General features: G+C 50.0%; 1 protein-coding gene across 1 annotated transcript in view; it reads left to right on the top strand.

The window, feature by feature from the left end:
* bmp1a (bone morphogenetic protein 1a) overlaps nucleotides 1-14,774 on the top strand; it is a 34,330-nt gene extending 19,556 nt beyond the window's left edge. Inside the window, 13 exon segments of the mRNA XM_084467592.1 lie at nucleotides 737-852; nucleotides 2,260-2,362; nucleotides 3,061-3,177; nucleotides 4,128-4,273; nucleotides 5,359-5,554; nucleotides 6,034-6,159; nucleotides 7,632-7,792; nucleotides 8,260-8,440; nucleotides 8,853-8,978; nucleotides 9,259-9,386; nucleotides 9,787-10,000; nucleotides 10,524-10,774; nucleotides 13,424-14,774. Of these exon segments, the coding sequence (XP_084323718.1) occupies nucleotides 737-852; nucleotides 2,260-2,362; nucleotides 3,061-3,177; nucleotides 4,128-4,273; nucleotides 5,359-5,554; nucleotides 6,034-6,159; nucleotides 7,632-7,792; nucleotides 8,260-8,440; nucleotides 8,853-8,978; nucleotides 9,259-9,386; nucleotides 9,787-10,000; nucleotides 10,524-10,774; nucleotides 13,424-13,558 (2,000 nt within the window). The 3' untranslated portion in view covers nucleotides 13,559-14,774.
* Nucleotides 14,775-16,202: the final 1,428 nt, after the last annotated feature.

Raw genomic sequence — 16,202 nt, 5'->3', positions numbered from 1 at the left:
TCACGGAGGCCTAGACTGTGCACGGTACCAGCCGGAACACGTCTACGGTTTCTCCTTCACTCTCCCTGTGTTATTCTCACCCCTGCTCATCGATCTCCCGTCCTTGAGGCGGTGTGAGGATGGAGAGGCTCGGTCTAGCAGGTTCTCTCACACCGCATCATGTACATAATGTATCTGCTCCCCCACAGGTCTGGGTATTTATAGACTTCCAGGGGCTTAATTTAGAAGACGCTCGGTGGCAGAACGCCACACTGTGTCATTTCTCTCCGTGTGGTGATCATCTGGAGGGGATGACTGGTGCAGCAGGTGGTGGAGGAGGCTGGGGTGTTGTTGGGGGTGCTGGGGGACGGTGGGGGTGCTGGTGGAGGAGTCGTGGTGGTGGTGGTGGTGGAGGAGGTGGTGATGGAGGGGGTAACAGGCGGCACGTGGACCTTCTTTAGAACACGTTTCTGCCTCTGCTCTGTTTTATATCCAAGTGTATGTTGGAGTGGCCTGGAGCCCTGGGCAGGGGAGGGATTCACTACGGTGATTGTTTGTCTGCACAGCCGGCCCCAGCGGCGCAGGTGTTGTTGAAGGGGAAACAAATTAATTTGTTTTCCTACCCATGACGTCATTGTGTGTGTGTGTGTGTGTGTGTGTGTGTGTGTGTGTGTGTGTGTGTGTGTGTGTGTGTGTGTGTGTGTGTGTGTGTGTGTGTGTGTGTGTGTGTGTGTGTGTGTGTGTGTGTGTGTACCAGGATGCGGGGACAGTCTCCAGGAGAGCAGTGGGAACTTCTCGTCTCCTGGCTATCCCAACGGCTATTCAGCCTACATGCACTGCGTCTGGAGGATCTCCGTCACGCCGGGGGAGAAGGTACGTCTGTGTGGCACCTCAAAGAGCCAGGGGCCCCCTGCTCACAGGGCCCGGGGCCCCCCCGCTGACAGAGCCAGCGCCCCCCCCCCCTCCCCCACCTGGAGCCTGCTCACAGAGCCAGGGGGCCCTGCCTGGAGCCCCCTGCCTGGAGCCCGCTCTCAGCTGGTTGTTCAGCACTGCTTCAGGGTTCGAAATGGCGACACGCCCGCACCCCCGGGTCTAGTAACTTTACTATCGGGCTAGTAACTCCATGCACTTGCCAGCCCATGTGTCTGGCAACTTTACAACCCCTTTGCACGGAGCGTATTTTACAAGCATTGCGGCCGTCATCGCAAACCTATTGATTGAGATTGGTCCTATTTAGCAGTCTCTCATCATCTGCACTGCGCACATAGGCTAGACTAGGCTAATTTATGCACGATTTGCGTTGTCATACATAAACAAATTTCATCACACACCACACTCGTCCTATTTTAAATTTATTTTAATCACAAAAACGAACCTTTATATCAAGTGAAACGACCGACCCCATTGGCTACTCTACATAATGAGCTGTTTTAAATTTTAAATCTTCAATGCCAAAAAAATACCAACATTGTTGTGTGGCAATTAAAGTTTCTATTCTATTCTATTTATCGCGCTGATGTGACCGAGCTCTGGTCGGGTTTCCATGCTCTAGTAGGGAAGGGCCTTGAAAGTCCAAGGGCTTGGCCCTATACCACCCTTAGCTCTGCCTCCTCTGCCACCCCTGACCGCACGTCTGTGAGTAATAGTAATATAATCAGCACTAGCATTTAAATGTACTGTATAAAGAATGAATGAATAAATGTTCGCAATCAATCTTATAGATGCTGTCCAAGAGAGGTTTACATCATCATGCTCCGTCAGTGGTGTGGTTTATAGTGGTTTATACTGATAAAACAATCATGCCAAAAATAGCTGAAAACACACATTAAAAAAATAACAATATTAATGTCCATGATGAAATTATATATTTTCTGAGCTGAAAGTCCTCCAAATGGCTTCTTTTTAAATTTTTATTGTGAAAATTGTGTTGTGTGATGTGAAAACATGATGTGCGTGCCTACGACACACATTGATTTGCTTGGTCTAGTAACTTTACACCAGGGCTTGTAACTTTTGAAAGTTACTAGCCCTGTGGTCTAGCGCCTATTTTGGCCGAATTTCTGTTTTTTTTTTCACTGACTGCTTCCAAACATATAATTCTGATGATGACCAAGGGTTGGGTGTTTAAAAATGTAATAGTAGTATAGTGGTAGTAGTATGGTAGTGGTAGTAGTATAGTAGCTGTAGTGGTATAGTAGTAGTAGCGGTGGTGGTGGTGGTAGTAGTAGTTACGTGGTCATGTGTGTGTGTGTGTATAATCATGTTCTCTTGGTTTTGAAGATCATTCTGAACTTCACCTCCATGGATCTGTACAGGAGCCACCTGTGTTGGTACGACCACGTGGAGATCAGGGACGGCTACTGGAGGAAGGCCCCGCTCAAAGGTCAGCATGATGTGTTGGACGTCTTCTTTACCCCGGCCGATCGCTTTACAGGGCAGAGAGTGACTGCATAGCTGTGGGTTAACCAGGTTCTGCAGCCTGTAGGATAAGTGGAACAGATCCTCAAGTCGTTCTTATGAGGAACATATGTCCAGCATCTGGAGGCTGCATCTCTGGAGTTTTACTGCCGAAGTATTTCATAGCTGTGACGCCTCCATTGTTTCTGCAGTCTTCTGTAGTCACTGCTGCCCAACATACAGCAGTTGCAATACAGCGTGAACTGATGTGGGTATTGTTAAAGCTAAATGAATTGGAGCAGGCAAATTGAAAGCTAGGTTGTATTTGTGTGTGTGTGTGTGTGTGTGTGTGTGTGTGTGTGTGTGTGTGTGTGTGTGTGTGTGTGTGTGTGTGTGTGTGTGTGTGTGTGTGTGTGTGTGTGTGTGTGTGTGTGTGTGTGTGTGTGTGTGTGTGTGTCCAACCAACGGTTTTCTATTTGAACACGGCACTATTGTCCGCTGTCTGCATTGTTGTGCAGCAGAAAGTCTTAAGGAGATCAAGATGTTGCAGTCCTCTCTATCGTTCCCAGCTGACTCATCGTGAACCCATATGAGAATGCCACGAATACGCCGTGAATCACTGGAGACCTACCCTGTGTGTGTGTGTGTGTGTGTGTGTGTGTGTATGTGTGTGTTCTCCACCAGGTCGTTTTTGTGGAGACAAGCTGCCTGACACCATCATCTCCACCGACAGCCGGCTGTGGATCGAGTTCCGCACCAGCAGCAACTGGGTGGGGAAGGGCTTTTCCGCCGTGTACGAAGGTGAGCAGTGGACCACCCCCCGCCAACACCTAGATCCATCTCCCCCGTCTGTGACTCCCCCCTTGACCCTTCCCCCCCTTCTGTTACCCCCCCTCTCCCCTAGACCCATCTCCCCCCTCCTCTGTGAATCACCCCCTAACCCCCAGACCCATCTCCCTTGCTGTTACTCATCCTCTAACCCCTAGACCCCCCCCCTTAGTTATCCCCCGCACCCCCAGACCCTTCTCCCCCTCTGTGAGTCACCCTCTAACCCCTTGACCCCCCCTTAGTTCCCCCCCGCACCCCCAGACCCTTTTCCCCCCATCTGTGAGTCACCCTCTAACCCCTTAACCCCCCTGTCCCCCCTTACCGCTAGACCCATCTCCCCCTCTGTGACTCACCCCCTAACCCCTAGACACCCCCCTCCCCCCCCCCCCTCCGTTACCCCCCTCACCCCTAGACCGATCCGGTCCCCACGGCCGGCAATGTGGACCCCCCCCAAGAAAAGCTTCTCTAGAGAGCTGATTTGTTCTCCGTATTAAACACTGCCTGCTCACGGCCCTCACTGTCTCCAGACCAGAACGAGCAGCATGAGGGAGGGAGGAAGAGAGTGAGGGGGGGGGGGGACTCAATGGGGGAGAGAGAGATGAAGAAAGATACAGAGAGGGAGATGGATGGAGGGAGAGAGAGAAAGAGAGGGAGATGGGGAGAGGGATATATAGAGGGAGATATAGGGAGACGGGCAGAGAGAAAGAGAAACAGGCGAAACAGAACAGAAGAAAGTGCATGCGTGCATACATGTGTGTTTGATTATGTGAACAGCATCATCTGGTGTGTTGAGGTCAACGTAGATAATCTGTGTTGTGTAAGCACGGCCACGTCGACCGCATGCTGGCCTGAAGGACACGGGGCGTGTGCTGCACGTATCCCACCAGTGCTTTTAACTCCTCTCCCTCCACCCTGACGCGTAGCGATCTGCGGCGGAGAGGTGAAGAAGGACAACGGGCAGATCCAGTCTCCCAACTACCCCGACGACTACCGGCCCAACAAAGTGTGCGTGTGGAAGATCTCCGTGGCCGCGGGCTTCCACGTGGGCCTCACCTTCCAGTCCTTCGAGGTAGGGCGGCCAGTAGTGTGACTACCACACGTTCTTGTGATGAAACATCGGTGGTTGTAACCGTGCGTTCACACCAAAAGACACATTTTTCGCCCGGTCGCGCCGTCGCAGAAGTTTTGCTGCGCGACAAATCAAAATCTGTCGCTGTGCAGTTATGTGTGCAGTTATGTCAGGCGAACTTTGTCGCGCCGCGAATTTTGTCGCACGACATCTTTTGCCCGCCAACGGTGCTTTATGCCAATTCATTCTCATCAACCATGGCCGAGATAACCACCATTGCATGTCTTTACCTGTTGTGGAAGAGGGAGAGACGTCGGAATGCCCGTCGTTTATGGGTTAATAATATAATCCGGAGGTGCACACTGCGTTGTGCCGTGATATAATATATATCGTATATATTATATTATATAGATATTTATATATTATATATATATAATATCATATATAGAGCTCCGGGAGTCGCAAACGGCAACAATCACTTTCTCCTCCAAGCTGCGGTTCACTGCGGAGTGCAGGGAACGGTTGGCCCAGCCGGTTGAACGGTGATTGGCTGTTTTACGTTACTTCACCCACGTTACCCACAGGGAGTGAACGCTGATTGGCTGTCTCACGCGAATGCCGCGGCTAAGTTCAAATATTTAAACTTCAGCGAAGCTTGTCGCGCTGCAAATCCACGTGAACGCGCTCGCCGTTCACGTGGAAAAATGACGCGCCGTCAATCAAATCTTGCCACAGGTTCGTGCCGCGACAAAATTCGCCCGATACGCGTCTCTACGTTGACTTTGTATTGAAACGTGTCGCCCCGCGACGTTTGGTGTGAACGCACAGTAAGAGTCACCGTGAGTCACCGTCCCACACGTTCACGCTCGCCCTCGTGTGGACGCTCCTCTGCCTGTCAGTGGGTGTGTTGAGCTCAGAGTTGAACTCGATACAAACACGGTGCCAAATGCATCCACCGAACTCCCGCTGACTAGATCCTGCTCTGCTCAATGCCACCACTGAAGCCCGTTCCCTCTGCCTGACGGCCCGTTGTTCCCAGATCAATACGTTCACCGTGAATCCGGTTGCTCCCTTCTCCCCGACAGATCGAGCGCCACGACAGCTGCGCCTACGACTACCTGGAGGTGCGTGACGGCCTCTCGGAGAGCAGCCCCCTGCTGGGACGCTTCTGTGGCTACGACAAACCCGACGACATCAAGACCAGCTCCAACCAGCTGTGGATGAAGTTTGTGTCCGACGGCTCGGTCAACAAGGCCGGCTTTGCCGCCAACTTTTTCAAAGGTCAGAGGTCACAGGTGGTGAACCTTTTTAGGGGAGGGAGGGAGGGAGGGAGGGGGTGGACTTAAGGGTGGTCTAAATATTTGTTTAGGTTGGTGGCATGTTCCTGACCTTTACTTCTGCGAGTGTGCACAAACACACTCACACACACACACACACACACACACACACACACACACACACACACACACACACACACACACACACACACACACACACACACACTTACTTTCTGACACACACACTTACTTTCTGACACACGCACGCTCACTTTCTGACACACGCACGCTCACTTTCTGACACACATGCACTCACTCTCTCACACGCACATACACACACACGTGCATGCGCTCACTCTCTGACACACACACACACACATGCACACTATAACTCTCTGACACACACACACACACACACACACACACACACACACACACACACACACACACGGTGGTCCTAACCTGCCCTGCTCTCCGTTCCAGAGATGGACGAGTGTTCCAAGCCTGACAACGGTCGCTGTGAGCAACGCTGTGTCAACACGCTGGGCAGCTACAAGTGCGCCTGTGACCCCGGCTACGAGCTGGCCGCAGACAAGCGCAGCTGTGAGGGTGAGTACAGAGAGAGAGAGAAAGGAGGGCCTGCGCCTCCTTTCTCCTCCTGGCTGGCTCGTTTACTCAGCCCTGCTGCTGCTGAAGCCCTCCAGAGAGGAGACTGGGGCAGATTCCTGGGTGTCCTTACTCTGAGCAATAGTTGCTCTCGCCCTTTTACTTTTTCGCTGCTCTATAACTGCGGTGCTACGTGGTAAATACCCTTTACCGGAGGGCTGTGATTAGCCACAGGTTTCCTTTGTACTTGTGTCATGTGAGGGGACTTTAAAGCTTTACTGCACTGTTGCACTATTCTGAGGAATTATTTTAAGTATTTACCTTCACACCTGCAAATATAATTGTATTCGTTTTTCTTAGCAGTTGAGGTAACGTTGGATACAGCTCACAAAACACCCTTTAAACTTAGAGTAAGTAATAAAGTAGTAGTAAACTTAGAGGAATGTATATGTGTTTTCTCCTTTGTTTAGTGTGTTTGGTCAAATCATAAAATGTCTGCCCCCAGGGGAACTCAGACTTCACTACACTACACCTCAGACATTTTAAGTTGAAACACATTAATTTGACGTGAAAAATACACACATTTTAACACATTTATGTAAGAATACAATCAACCCAGAGAAGATGTGTGTGTGTTTAGTCTAGTGAGTGAGGTCGGGGAGGATGGGACTGCTAAATCAAAACAGGTGGTGGACTAGTACAGTATATGATTAACATATTGCCTGGAGTCAATTTGGCCAGCTTGTCCTGAAACTGTTACAAAACAAGGATCTCCAGGGTATTTCAATCCTCTGAATTATTTTGGGACAGTCCAGTGACCATATATGGGCCGTGCTGCACAGAGCTGGACTTACAACCTCACCCAGAGAGTCAAAGGGAAAATAAACGCATGACTATCTACCTAAAGCTTTAGCATTGTGAGGGTACCGTCAGCAATAGGAGCATAGGTATTGCATTTTGCTTCAGTTCTCTTTTATACAAAACCACTACTAGACCGTGAAGAGAGGGGGTTTGACCTAAAACATTTAGCAACCCAAGTAATCTGTCTCCATGACCCTTCCTTCTCCCTGTTCATCTGGATCTCTCTCCTCTCTCTTCTCTTCTCTCGCCTCTCTCCCTCCCTCCTCTCCGCTCTCCTCTCCTCGCTCTCCCTCTCTCCTCTCCTCTCCCTCCTCTTTCCTTTCTCCTCTCCTCTCCTCCTCCCTCCCGTCTCCTCTCCTCTCTCCTCTCTTCCTCCCTCCTCTTTCCTTTCTCCTCTCCTCTCCTCCTCCCTCCCGTCTCCTCTCTCCTCTCCTGCTCCCTCCCCTCTTCTCTCCTCTCCTCCCTCCCGTCTCCTCTCTCTCCTCGCTCCCGTCTCCCCTCTCCTCTGTCTCCTCCTCTCCCCTCTCCTCTCTTCCTCCCTCCTCTCCTCCTCCTCTCCTCTCTCTCCTCCTCTCCTCTCCTCCTCCTTCCCGTCTCCTGTCTCCTCTCCCCAGCGGCCTGTGGCGGCTTCATCACCAAGCTGAACGGCTCCATCACCAGCCCGGGCTGGCCCAGAGAGTACCCCCCCAACAAGAACTGCATCTGGCAGCTGGTGGCGCCCACGCAGTACCGCATCACGCTGCTCTTTGACGTCTTCGAGACGGAGGGCAATGATGTGAGCGCTAGGCTTATTAGGAATAGGCTTGGGGTGGGTTTGTTCTGTGTTCTCACACAGGAGTATTGCTGTTCATGTTTCTATTTTCCATTCATTAGTTAGTTAGTCTATTACGGAAGAGGATCAGGGCCACATGTGATTATTTTATTATTTTGTCTTCTGACTTTAAAGTCAGAATTCTGAGAATAAAGTAAAAAAATTAAAAAAAAAGTAAAAATGACTTAATTCTCAGAATTCTGACTTTCAACTCAGAACCACCAAAAAATTCACATGTGGCCCTATCCTCTTCCCTAGTCTTTTGCTCACCTTTAGAGTATATTGGGGTGTTTTTCTGGCACACACCAATACCCCACCCGGTTTCCCTCACCGTGTTCATGCTAAACAACAGAGGGCGTAGACCCGGGGCTGGCGGCCCACGGCGGCACGGTGCCGTACTTTAACATCCCCCGACCTCCGTCCGCCCGCAGGTCTGCAAGTACGACTACGTGGAGGTGCGGAGCGGGCTGTCCGCCGACTCCCGGCTGCACGGGAAGTTCTGCGGGGCAGAGAAGCCCGAGGCCATCACGTCGCAGTACAACAACATGCGCATCGAGTTCAAGTCGGACAACACCGTGTCCAAGAAGGGCTTCAAGGCCCAGTTCTTCTCAGGTGGCCTCCCTCTCTCTCACTCACCAGTCACCACACAGACCACACAGTGCAATGTCCATCACAGCGCTCTTCAAGCACTCGGCTCTCCAGTGAGATGAGAAATATCCTGCTAAGCTTAGTGTGTGTGTGTGTGTGTGTGTGTGTGTGTGTGTGTGTGTGTGTGTGTGTGTGTGTGTGTGTGTGTGTGTGTGTGTGTGTGTGTGTGTGTGTGTGTGTGTGTGTGTGTGTGTGTGTGTGTGTGTGTGTGTGTGTGTGTCACTCTCTGTGTCTGTCTCTCTGCGTGTGTGTCTCTCTGCGTTTATTTCTGTGTGTGTCTATCTCTCTCTGTCTCTTTCTGTGTGTGTCCATCTCTCTGTCTCCCTCTCTCTTTCTGTGTGTGTGTGTGTGTGTGTGTGTGTGTGTCGCTCCTCAGATAAGGACGAGTGCTCCAAGGAGAACGGAGGTTGTCAGCACGAGTGTGTCAACACTTTCGGCAGCTACAGCTGTCAGTGCAGGAGCGGCTTTGTGCTTCACGAAAACAAACACGACTGTAAAGAAGGTGAGTTCAAGGCTGGGACCACCCCATTGGACGATTTTAACTGTGTGTGGACACTAAGGATCAGACTCTGAGGATCTTATCACAACATCTCCTTGCCCGTGGAGCTAGAGAACTCCCAACTCAGATGTGGTAAAAAAAAAAACAGAAAGTCTGAACCAAGCTGAACCAAGTACTGAACCAAGGGCACAAGAGGGGACAAGAGGGGACGATGGCGTTGATTCTACCATCGTCGACCTGCCATGTTCTGAATCTCCACCGCCGTCTGTGTGTTGTCTTGCAGCCGGATGTGATCACGTTTTGAACAGCGCCAGTGGCACCATCACCAGCCCCAACTGGCCCGATAAATACCCCAGCAAGAAGGCCTGCACCTGGGCATTGTCCGCCACGCCGGGACACCGCATCAAAATTGTACGGCCGACAAATCCCTCTCCCTTTTCTCCCTTGTTTGTTTGTCTTCCTCCAATGTATCCCGTTTTGTCTATCACTGCTGGAGGTGGAACCTCCACTAATTACTGCTCTAATGATCTGGTGTCTTCTGGTTACTGCCTGCTTGTCTTGTCTTGCTTTTTTGGTGGTTGCTGCAAAATACTAATTGGGAATTATGTGCTTCTGTCATCATATTCTGTACAAAACAAATCTTGAAAAAGCAGCTAGTTGAATTAGTAGATCTTGCCACCAGCAGAGGAAACGTTTCTGTGCAGTAAGCAGGGGCTGAGTTGGGTTTGGTCAGGCTGTAACAAGCGTTTTTCTCTGGGCTGGGATTGGCCAGGCCTTTAACAAGCTGTTTCTCTGGGCTGGGATTGGTCAGGCCTTTAACGAGATGGACATGGAGGCCCACCTGGAGTGCGCCTACGACCACATCGAGGTGTACGACGGCCGGGACGGGAAGGCCCCCAGCCTGGGCCGCTTCTGCGGCACCAAGAAGCCCTCGCCCATCACGTCCAGCGCCAACAAGCTGTTCATCCGCTTCTTCTCGGACAACTCGGTGCAGAAGAAGGGCTTCGAGGCGTCCCACACCGCAGGTACGAGGGCCGAGGGGCGGCTGAGGCTCAACGCTCAGCCCCTTAGGAACCCTTTCTATTTAGTTTGAACTTTAACATTTTCCGAGTTGATTTTAACATTTAATTTTAGGGACTCTAGAAGACGCTTTTATCCAAAGCTTACAATTCACAATACTTACAATTACAAAAAAATTAAAATTTGTCAGAAGAAAGAGAAATGGTATACCGATGCCGGTACGGTAAGGATGTTCATAGAACCAAGCACTAACAATCGCTTGGTTAACCCATTCCCCGTGAACAACAAAGATAGCTAATATAAGATGCTACACGATGCTAAGTAATATGTTTAAGTGCAAGGACAGGACATACAATACAACACGTGCGTACAATACGTGCCAGTTTATCCCATCGAGGTGACGACAAGTCAACCCGAGCACGCCGTGACAGAGATCAGCGATGGCCTCTCTGGCGGCGGCCGTTCCCCGGGCGATCGTGTTCGTGAGCTCTAGTGTTCCTCCCCCCCCCCCCCCCCCCTGCTCCGCAGAGTGCGGCGGGCGTCTGAAGGCGGAGGTGAAGACCAAGGACCTCTTCTCGCACGCCCAGTTCGGGGACAACAACTACCCGGGCGCGTCGGACTGCCAGTGGGTGCTGGCGGCGGAGAAGGGCTACGGCGTGGAGCTCATCTTCCAGACCTTCGAGATCGAGGAGGAGGCGGACTGCGGCTACGACTACATGGAGCTGTTCGACGGCGGGGACACCAAGTCCCCGCGGCTGGGGCGCTACTGCGGCTCAGGGGTAAGCTGTCGGCCTGGTCGCCATGGAAACACACACGCGCACGCACGCACGCGCACACACGCACGGCTCTCCGCTGGAAGCCCGTTCAGAAATGTTCCCGAAAGATATCGATCGAGTGTGGACTGACGCTCTCGACTTTGCTTATTTTTAAACGTCCAGGACGTCTGGCAGGATTATGTGTCAGGAGTAAGTACCTTATTTAGTAACGCCAGATATAATGTTTAGGACTCTAGATATAACATTTCTTCATGGGTGCGTACTCTACACTCGGTGTGATATCGATCGTCAGGACGCATGAATGACAAAAGTGTTTTTCGGCGCTTATCTGACGTGCATCCGATCTTTTACCTCAGATAAGAGACAGCCGCTGTGATAAATCCCTGCTTGTCTGATGGGAGGTTTCTCCGTATCGTTCACCAGTATAAAACATGAGCTGCTCCTCGCTGAGCCTCAGCCTTGATCCGTTAAGGCATTAAAAGGAGCTTCCTAAACTTCCAGGGGGGTTGGTATTTATGTTCCCTTCGCTTGGGTCTCTGTCTTTAATCAGTGTTCAAGCTGGGAGGGTTAAAGGGGTAGTTCAGGATTTTGGACATCGGGTCTCATTTCCAAGTGAGCCAGTGTGTTATTTCTCATTGGAGACTGTTTTCAACACTTTTCATTCAGTCCTTCTAGTTGCAGAAATCGCTGGTGCTAGGCTAGCGCAAGTCCAGGGGAACTGCTAGCCTGCCAATAAAAACAGTTTTACCCACTCCAAAGTACACCGATGCAAACCAATTATAATGCCCGACTATCGATGTAAATGTCTGTGTTGATAGAATAATATTAGAAATAAAACTATCCTTGTATCGCAATGATCACATTACATTTTGGGGGACTACTTTCTCAGCAGCAGAGGAATTTCACTTTGCTCCGGTGTAGCAACCAATTCACTACAGCAGTAGGTACACAGAGAAGCGCACTCCAGGTAATATCAGTCCGCCGCTGCCGTAGCTTGCTTCCAACTACAGGGATTATAAACTAAATGCAATGTGATGCAAGGGTAAGTTTATTTCTAACACTATTCTATCAACACAGACATTTACATCGATAGTCAGGCATTATAATTGGTTTGCCTCGGGAGTGGGTAAAACTAGTTTTTATTGGCAGGCTAGCAGTTCCCCTTGACTTGCGCTAGCCTAGCACCAGCGATTTCTGCAACTAGAAGGACTGAATGAAAAGTGTTGAAAACAGTCTCCAATGAGAAATAACACACTGGCTCACTTGGAAATGAGACCCGATGTCCAAAATCCTGAACTACCCCTTTAAAACTGGATGTGTTAAAGCTGGATGAGTTAAAGGTGGGTGAGTTACAGCTGGATTATTTAAAGCAGAGTGTGTTTATAGCTGGCTGTGTTAAAGCTGGATGAGTTAAAGCTGGATGAGTTAAAGCTCAGTGTGTTTAAAGCTGAGTGTGTTTAAAGCTGGGCGTGTTAAAGCTGGGTGAGTTAGAGAGAGAGAGAGAGAGAGAGAGAGAGAGAGAGTGGTGCAGGCGGAGTTTGCTGGCCGCTGAGGGCGGTGCAGGTGGAGGTCATGGGCCGGTGAGGGGGGTGTAGGCTGAGTTCGCTGGCCGGTGAGGGGGGGTGCAGGCTGAGGTCGTGGTGCAGGTGGAGGACGGCTCCGTCAAGCGGCCGGCGCTCCCTGCGTTCTGACAGCCTGTCAGTGGTCAGTGCAGTGGTGCCTCCGGCTGCAGCAGAGGATGAATCAGGCCCGAGCGCCGCAACCAGAGAAGAGCCAGCGAGATCGGCCGGGCTTCATCCGCCTCACAGGTCACAGCACAGCTTGATTTAATTGGCACACTTAAAAATAAGTGCGGGACTCCGCTGAAGTGTCGTCTACCGTGCTGCGTTGCCCCCGGCGACGTGTTTTCCCGACGCCCCAGGGAGCCGGCTCCGCAGGAAGTCTTTTTAAAGACGGATCGGAATAACCTGACATCGTTTCAGTTTGATGTAGGCTACAAGAAACCAATTATCAAGACCTCTTTGTTGAGCTTTCTAAATGGAACAATTATAGCGCTTTTATGTAGACGGTGATGGAAAAGAGACATTGACATTCAAAAAAGGATTTTATATCCCTTTCAATCCAGCGTCTCAATTTGAATTCGGTGTCTGTAACCACGAGGAAAACCTCTTTCACTCGCTGGAGTTTATAGAAAACGTTTAGCGGAGATGTTATCCTCGCACAAACAACAAACAAACAAGCGTATTGAAACGTGTTGCTGAACGGGCGCGCTGATAACCTGCTTGTGAACGCAGCTCCTTTGAGCGACGCCTGGCTCAGAGCCGCCGCGTTCGGCTCGTCACTCGGGGCTCAGCCATCCAGCCCCAGCGACGCGGCTTCCGGGGAGGAGGGCCCCGTACCGGCAGAGGGGCCCAGACTCTGCCGCGGGCGCATTCCAAAATACTTTTAATCCTCAATTCTCCTGCAGTCGAGGGGATCATAAAGCACAGCAGTAAATGTGCTCTCAGTGCGGCTCGCTGTAAGAAAAGTCATTAGTTTTGGATTAAAGAGGTCGTTTTGGGGGAGGTGGAAAAGCACGGAACACGCACGCACACGCACACGCACACGCACACACACACACACACATTGACACCTCCTCCCGTGTGTTTCCAGCCCCCGGAGGAGATCTACTCTGCAGGCGACTCCATCGTCATCAAGTTCCGCTCGGACGACACCATCAACAAGAAGGGCTTCCACGTGCGCTACACCAGCACCAAGTTCCAGGACACCCTGCACTCCCGCAAGTGACCAGCGGGGGGCGGAAGGGGCCGCGCGGCGGCCGCTCGGGCCAAGCCGAAGGGCCCCCGGGGACGGCGCCGGCCCCCGGCCCCCCCTGCCGCCCGGAGACCCCCCCCGGCCGCCACCGCCAGCAGGACCAATCAGCAGACACGACGGAACGGCCAAAAGACCAGCGATCACACCTCAGCTCCCAGGGGCCACAGCGCCCCCCGCAGACTGTGAGGAGTAAAGCCATTCTGCAGCTCACTTTCCTTAGGGGTTATTTGTGTTTTATAATTCGGGTGTGTGGGGGGGGGGGGGGGGGGAGGAAATCCCTTTAAAGGTGGATTTTTTTTTTTTAAGTGTGGGGAGGGGGCGGGGGGGGAGGGGGGGGGGGGGCCAGGTAGGAGATAAACGACCTCATCCCTTTCCGTTCGTTTTTGTTCCTTTGTTTCTATTTTATTTTTTAAATATAAGAAAATGCTAAACGAGAGAAGAAGAACACTCATTGCCTCCCCGGTAACGGGCCGCAGCAGCACGGGGGCCTCAGCGATACTCAGGACCTGTAGGCAGGCAGGCATCGGTCTGACAGAGCCCTGCTCCGGGCCTCTGTCAGGCCGGCTCACCACAGCCCCCCCCCCTGGGGACGAGGAGGAGAGGAGACCCCCCCCCCCTTCGTTCAAAGACCCCCTATCTATGCCAGGACGGGACGTGCTGGACCTGAGGTTTGATATACTGGATGTTGGTCCGTTGCCTGTAGGTCAGAGGAGAGCTGTACAGTGACACCAGCATTTGTAATCGGCATTGTCCTGAAAGCCAGTCGGCCAGATTCTCATTGTTAAATTAACAAGGAAAATTTAAGGAAGCAGTTATCTTATTAAAGGACTAATACATGAAATGTGGTCCATGTCTGGTTGGTTAACGCTTGCCTGACAACTGGCTATTGCTGTACCCTCCATGTGTAAGGTGATGTGATGTGTGTGTATCAGTTCACATGAGGAACATGTGTTTTTTTCTTTTCTTCCTCAGATCAAACCAGTTAGCACTTTACAGTGAATTGCTCCAAAATCATAAGCATATGAATTTTTGTGAAATGCAATGCCAGTTCACTTATTTTTTAAATGCATTTTATCTCTTTTTATTCCCTATTTTTTATTTTCAAATTGCTCCGTTTAGTTCCTCAGGCATACTTGAACATGTGTGAATGTGTGCCCTGTGACGCGGGGTAATAAAGATATGACGTTTGTTTCAGTGTTTATTTACACAACGTTGTACAATGAAGTGTTTAACCAAGCGGAGCCTGTATTTATTGTTTAGCCTCAGTAGTCATCGCGTCAACATGGAACGCCACTGTAGGAAGTCTGCATCTGCATCTTCATGTGTATGGATGGCCACTGGCCCTGTGTTCAATATACTACGTTACTCTCTCTCCTCGCCGCTCTGTTCATTTCTGTAAGATCAGCCTGTTGGGGGTTCTCCTACTGGGATGATTCACCATTATTTCCATGACATGTATGTCCTTCATTTATCTATTTTAGTGGGTGCTGGGGTGAGACCAGGGTCTATTCATTCCATTGGTCTAAATAACAAGTCTTCTTGACAGGCTGTGGCATATTGGTGATATATGCAAAAACTATCCAAACCAGCCTACTACAAGGGAGATAACCGGGGTTTGATCCCAGCTGAAAGGTCTTGGGTTCAAACCCTATCGTCCTCAATCTACCTGCAGCATCCTTGACCAAGATGCCGAAGCCCTGCTTACTCAATAACCACATGGTAGATAGAAATCACAAAGAAAGTTCTGCTACGACTCTACGACTCATCTGTAGTAAATATGTATTTTTAATGTAATATTTCAGTTTTACCAGTCATAATTCCAGCTTGCTATGTAAGATTGTTTAGATCTATTCTGAGCGGTGGATGAAGATGTGTGTGGATGGTGTGTCACCTGTTTCTCACTGGTTATTATTGGATTTCCCTGTCAGACATATTGATGCTGCAGCTCCTCAGACTGTTAATGAAGACTGAGGGCAGATGACACGCAAGCAATCTGTATCCAAACACCTTCAGAGAGACGTTTTCTATTCATATTCTTTGAACAAACGGATGTTTATAGGAAATTGAATGTGCATTTATTCCGCGGATTTGCGAGCCGACTTTAGTAAATCTTTCTAATAATTACTGCCAAGGGCAGGAAATACTGTTGGTAGGTGTATAATATATCAGTAATTAACTCAAGTAATCTCTTCTTAGTCATGTAGAGTGAATGCTTATTATGCATCCTTTACATGGTGTTAGTTGGTACGTATACGATATAAAGCATATAATAAAAAAATATCGAAATCACACTGAAAATGCCAGGGCAGGATATTGATATAGCTCTGTATAGTTCACTTCAAATTCTTCAATTTATTATTTACGTTTTAAATTGAATTACTGTTCCACACATTGGATGACAGGAGTGTTTCTGCACACATCTACTGATCCCAAGATATGACTGGAATATGGTGATTCATATTTTAGAGGCAATTAACTACCATTGTATAATACAGGCATTCACATTAAATATATACAGTGTGTTAGTTTTGAGTCATTTACATAGAAACTGACAGTGTATTGTGTGTAAACGGCTGAACTGTGCATTTTCTTCTTACTTTTCTCTTAAGAACACACT

This window comes from Micromesistius poutassou, assembly GCF_964030765.1.
Source record: "Micromesistius poutassou genome assembly, chromosome: 5".
Lineage (NCBI taxonomy): Eukaryota > Metazoa > Chordata > Actinopteri > Gadiformes > Gadidae > Micromesistius > Micromesistius poutassou.
Note: the sequence above shows the minus strand (reverse complement) of the source record. Positions and strands in the feature narration are given on the sequence as shown.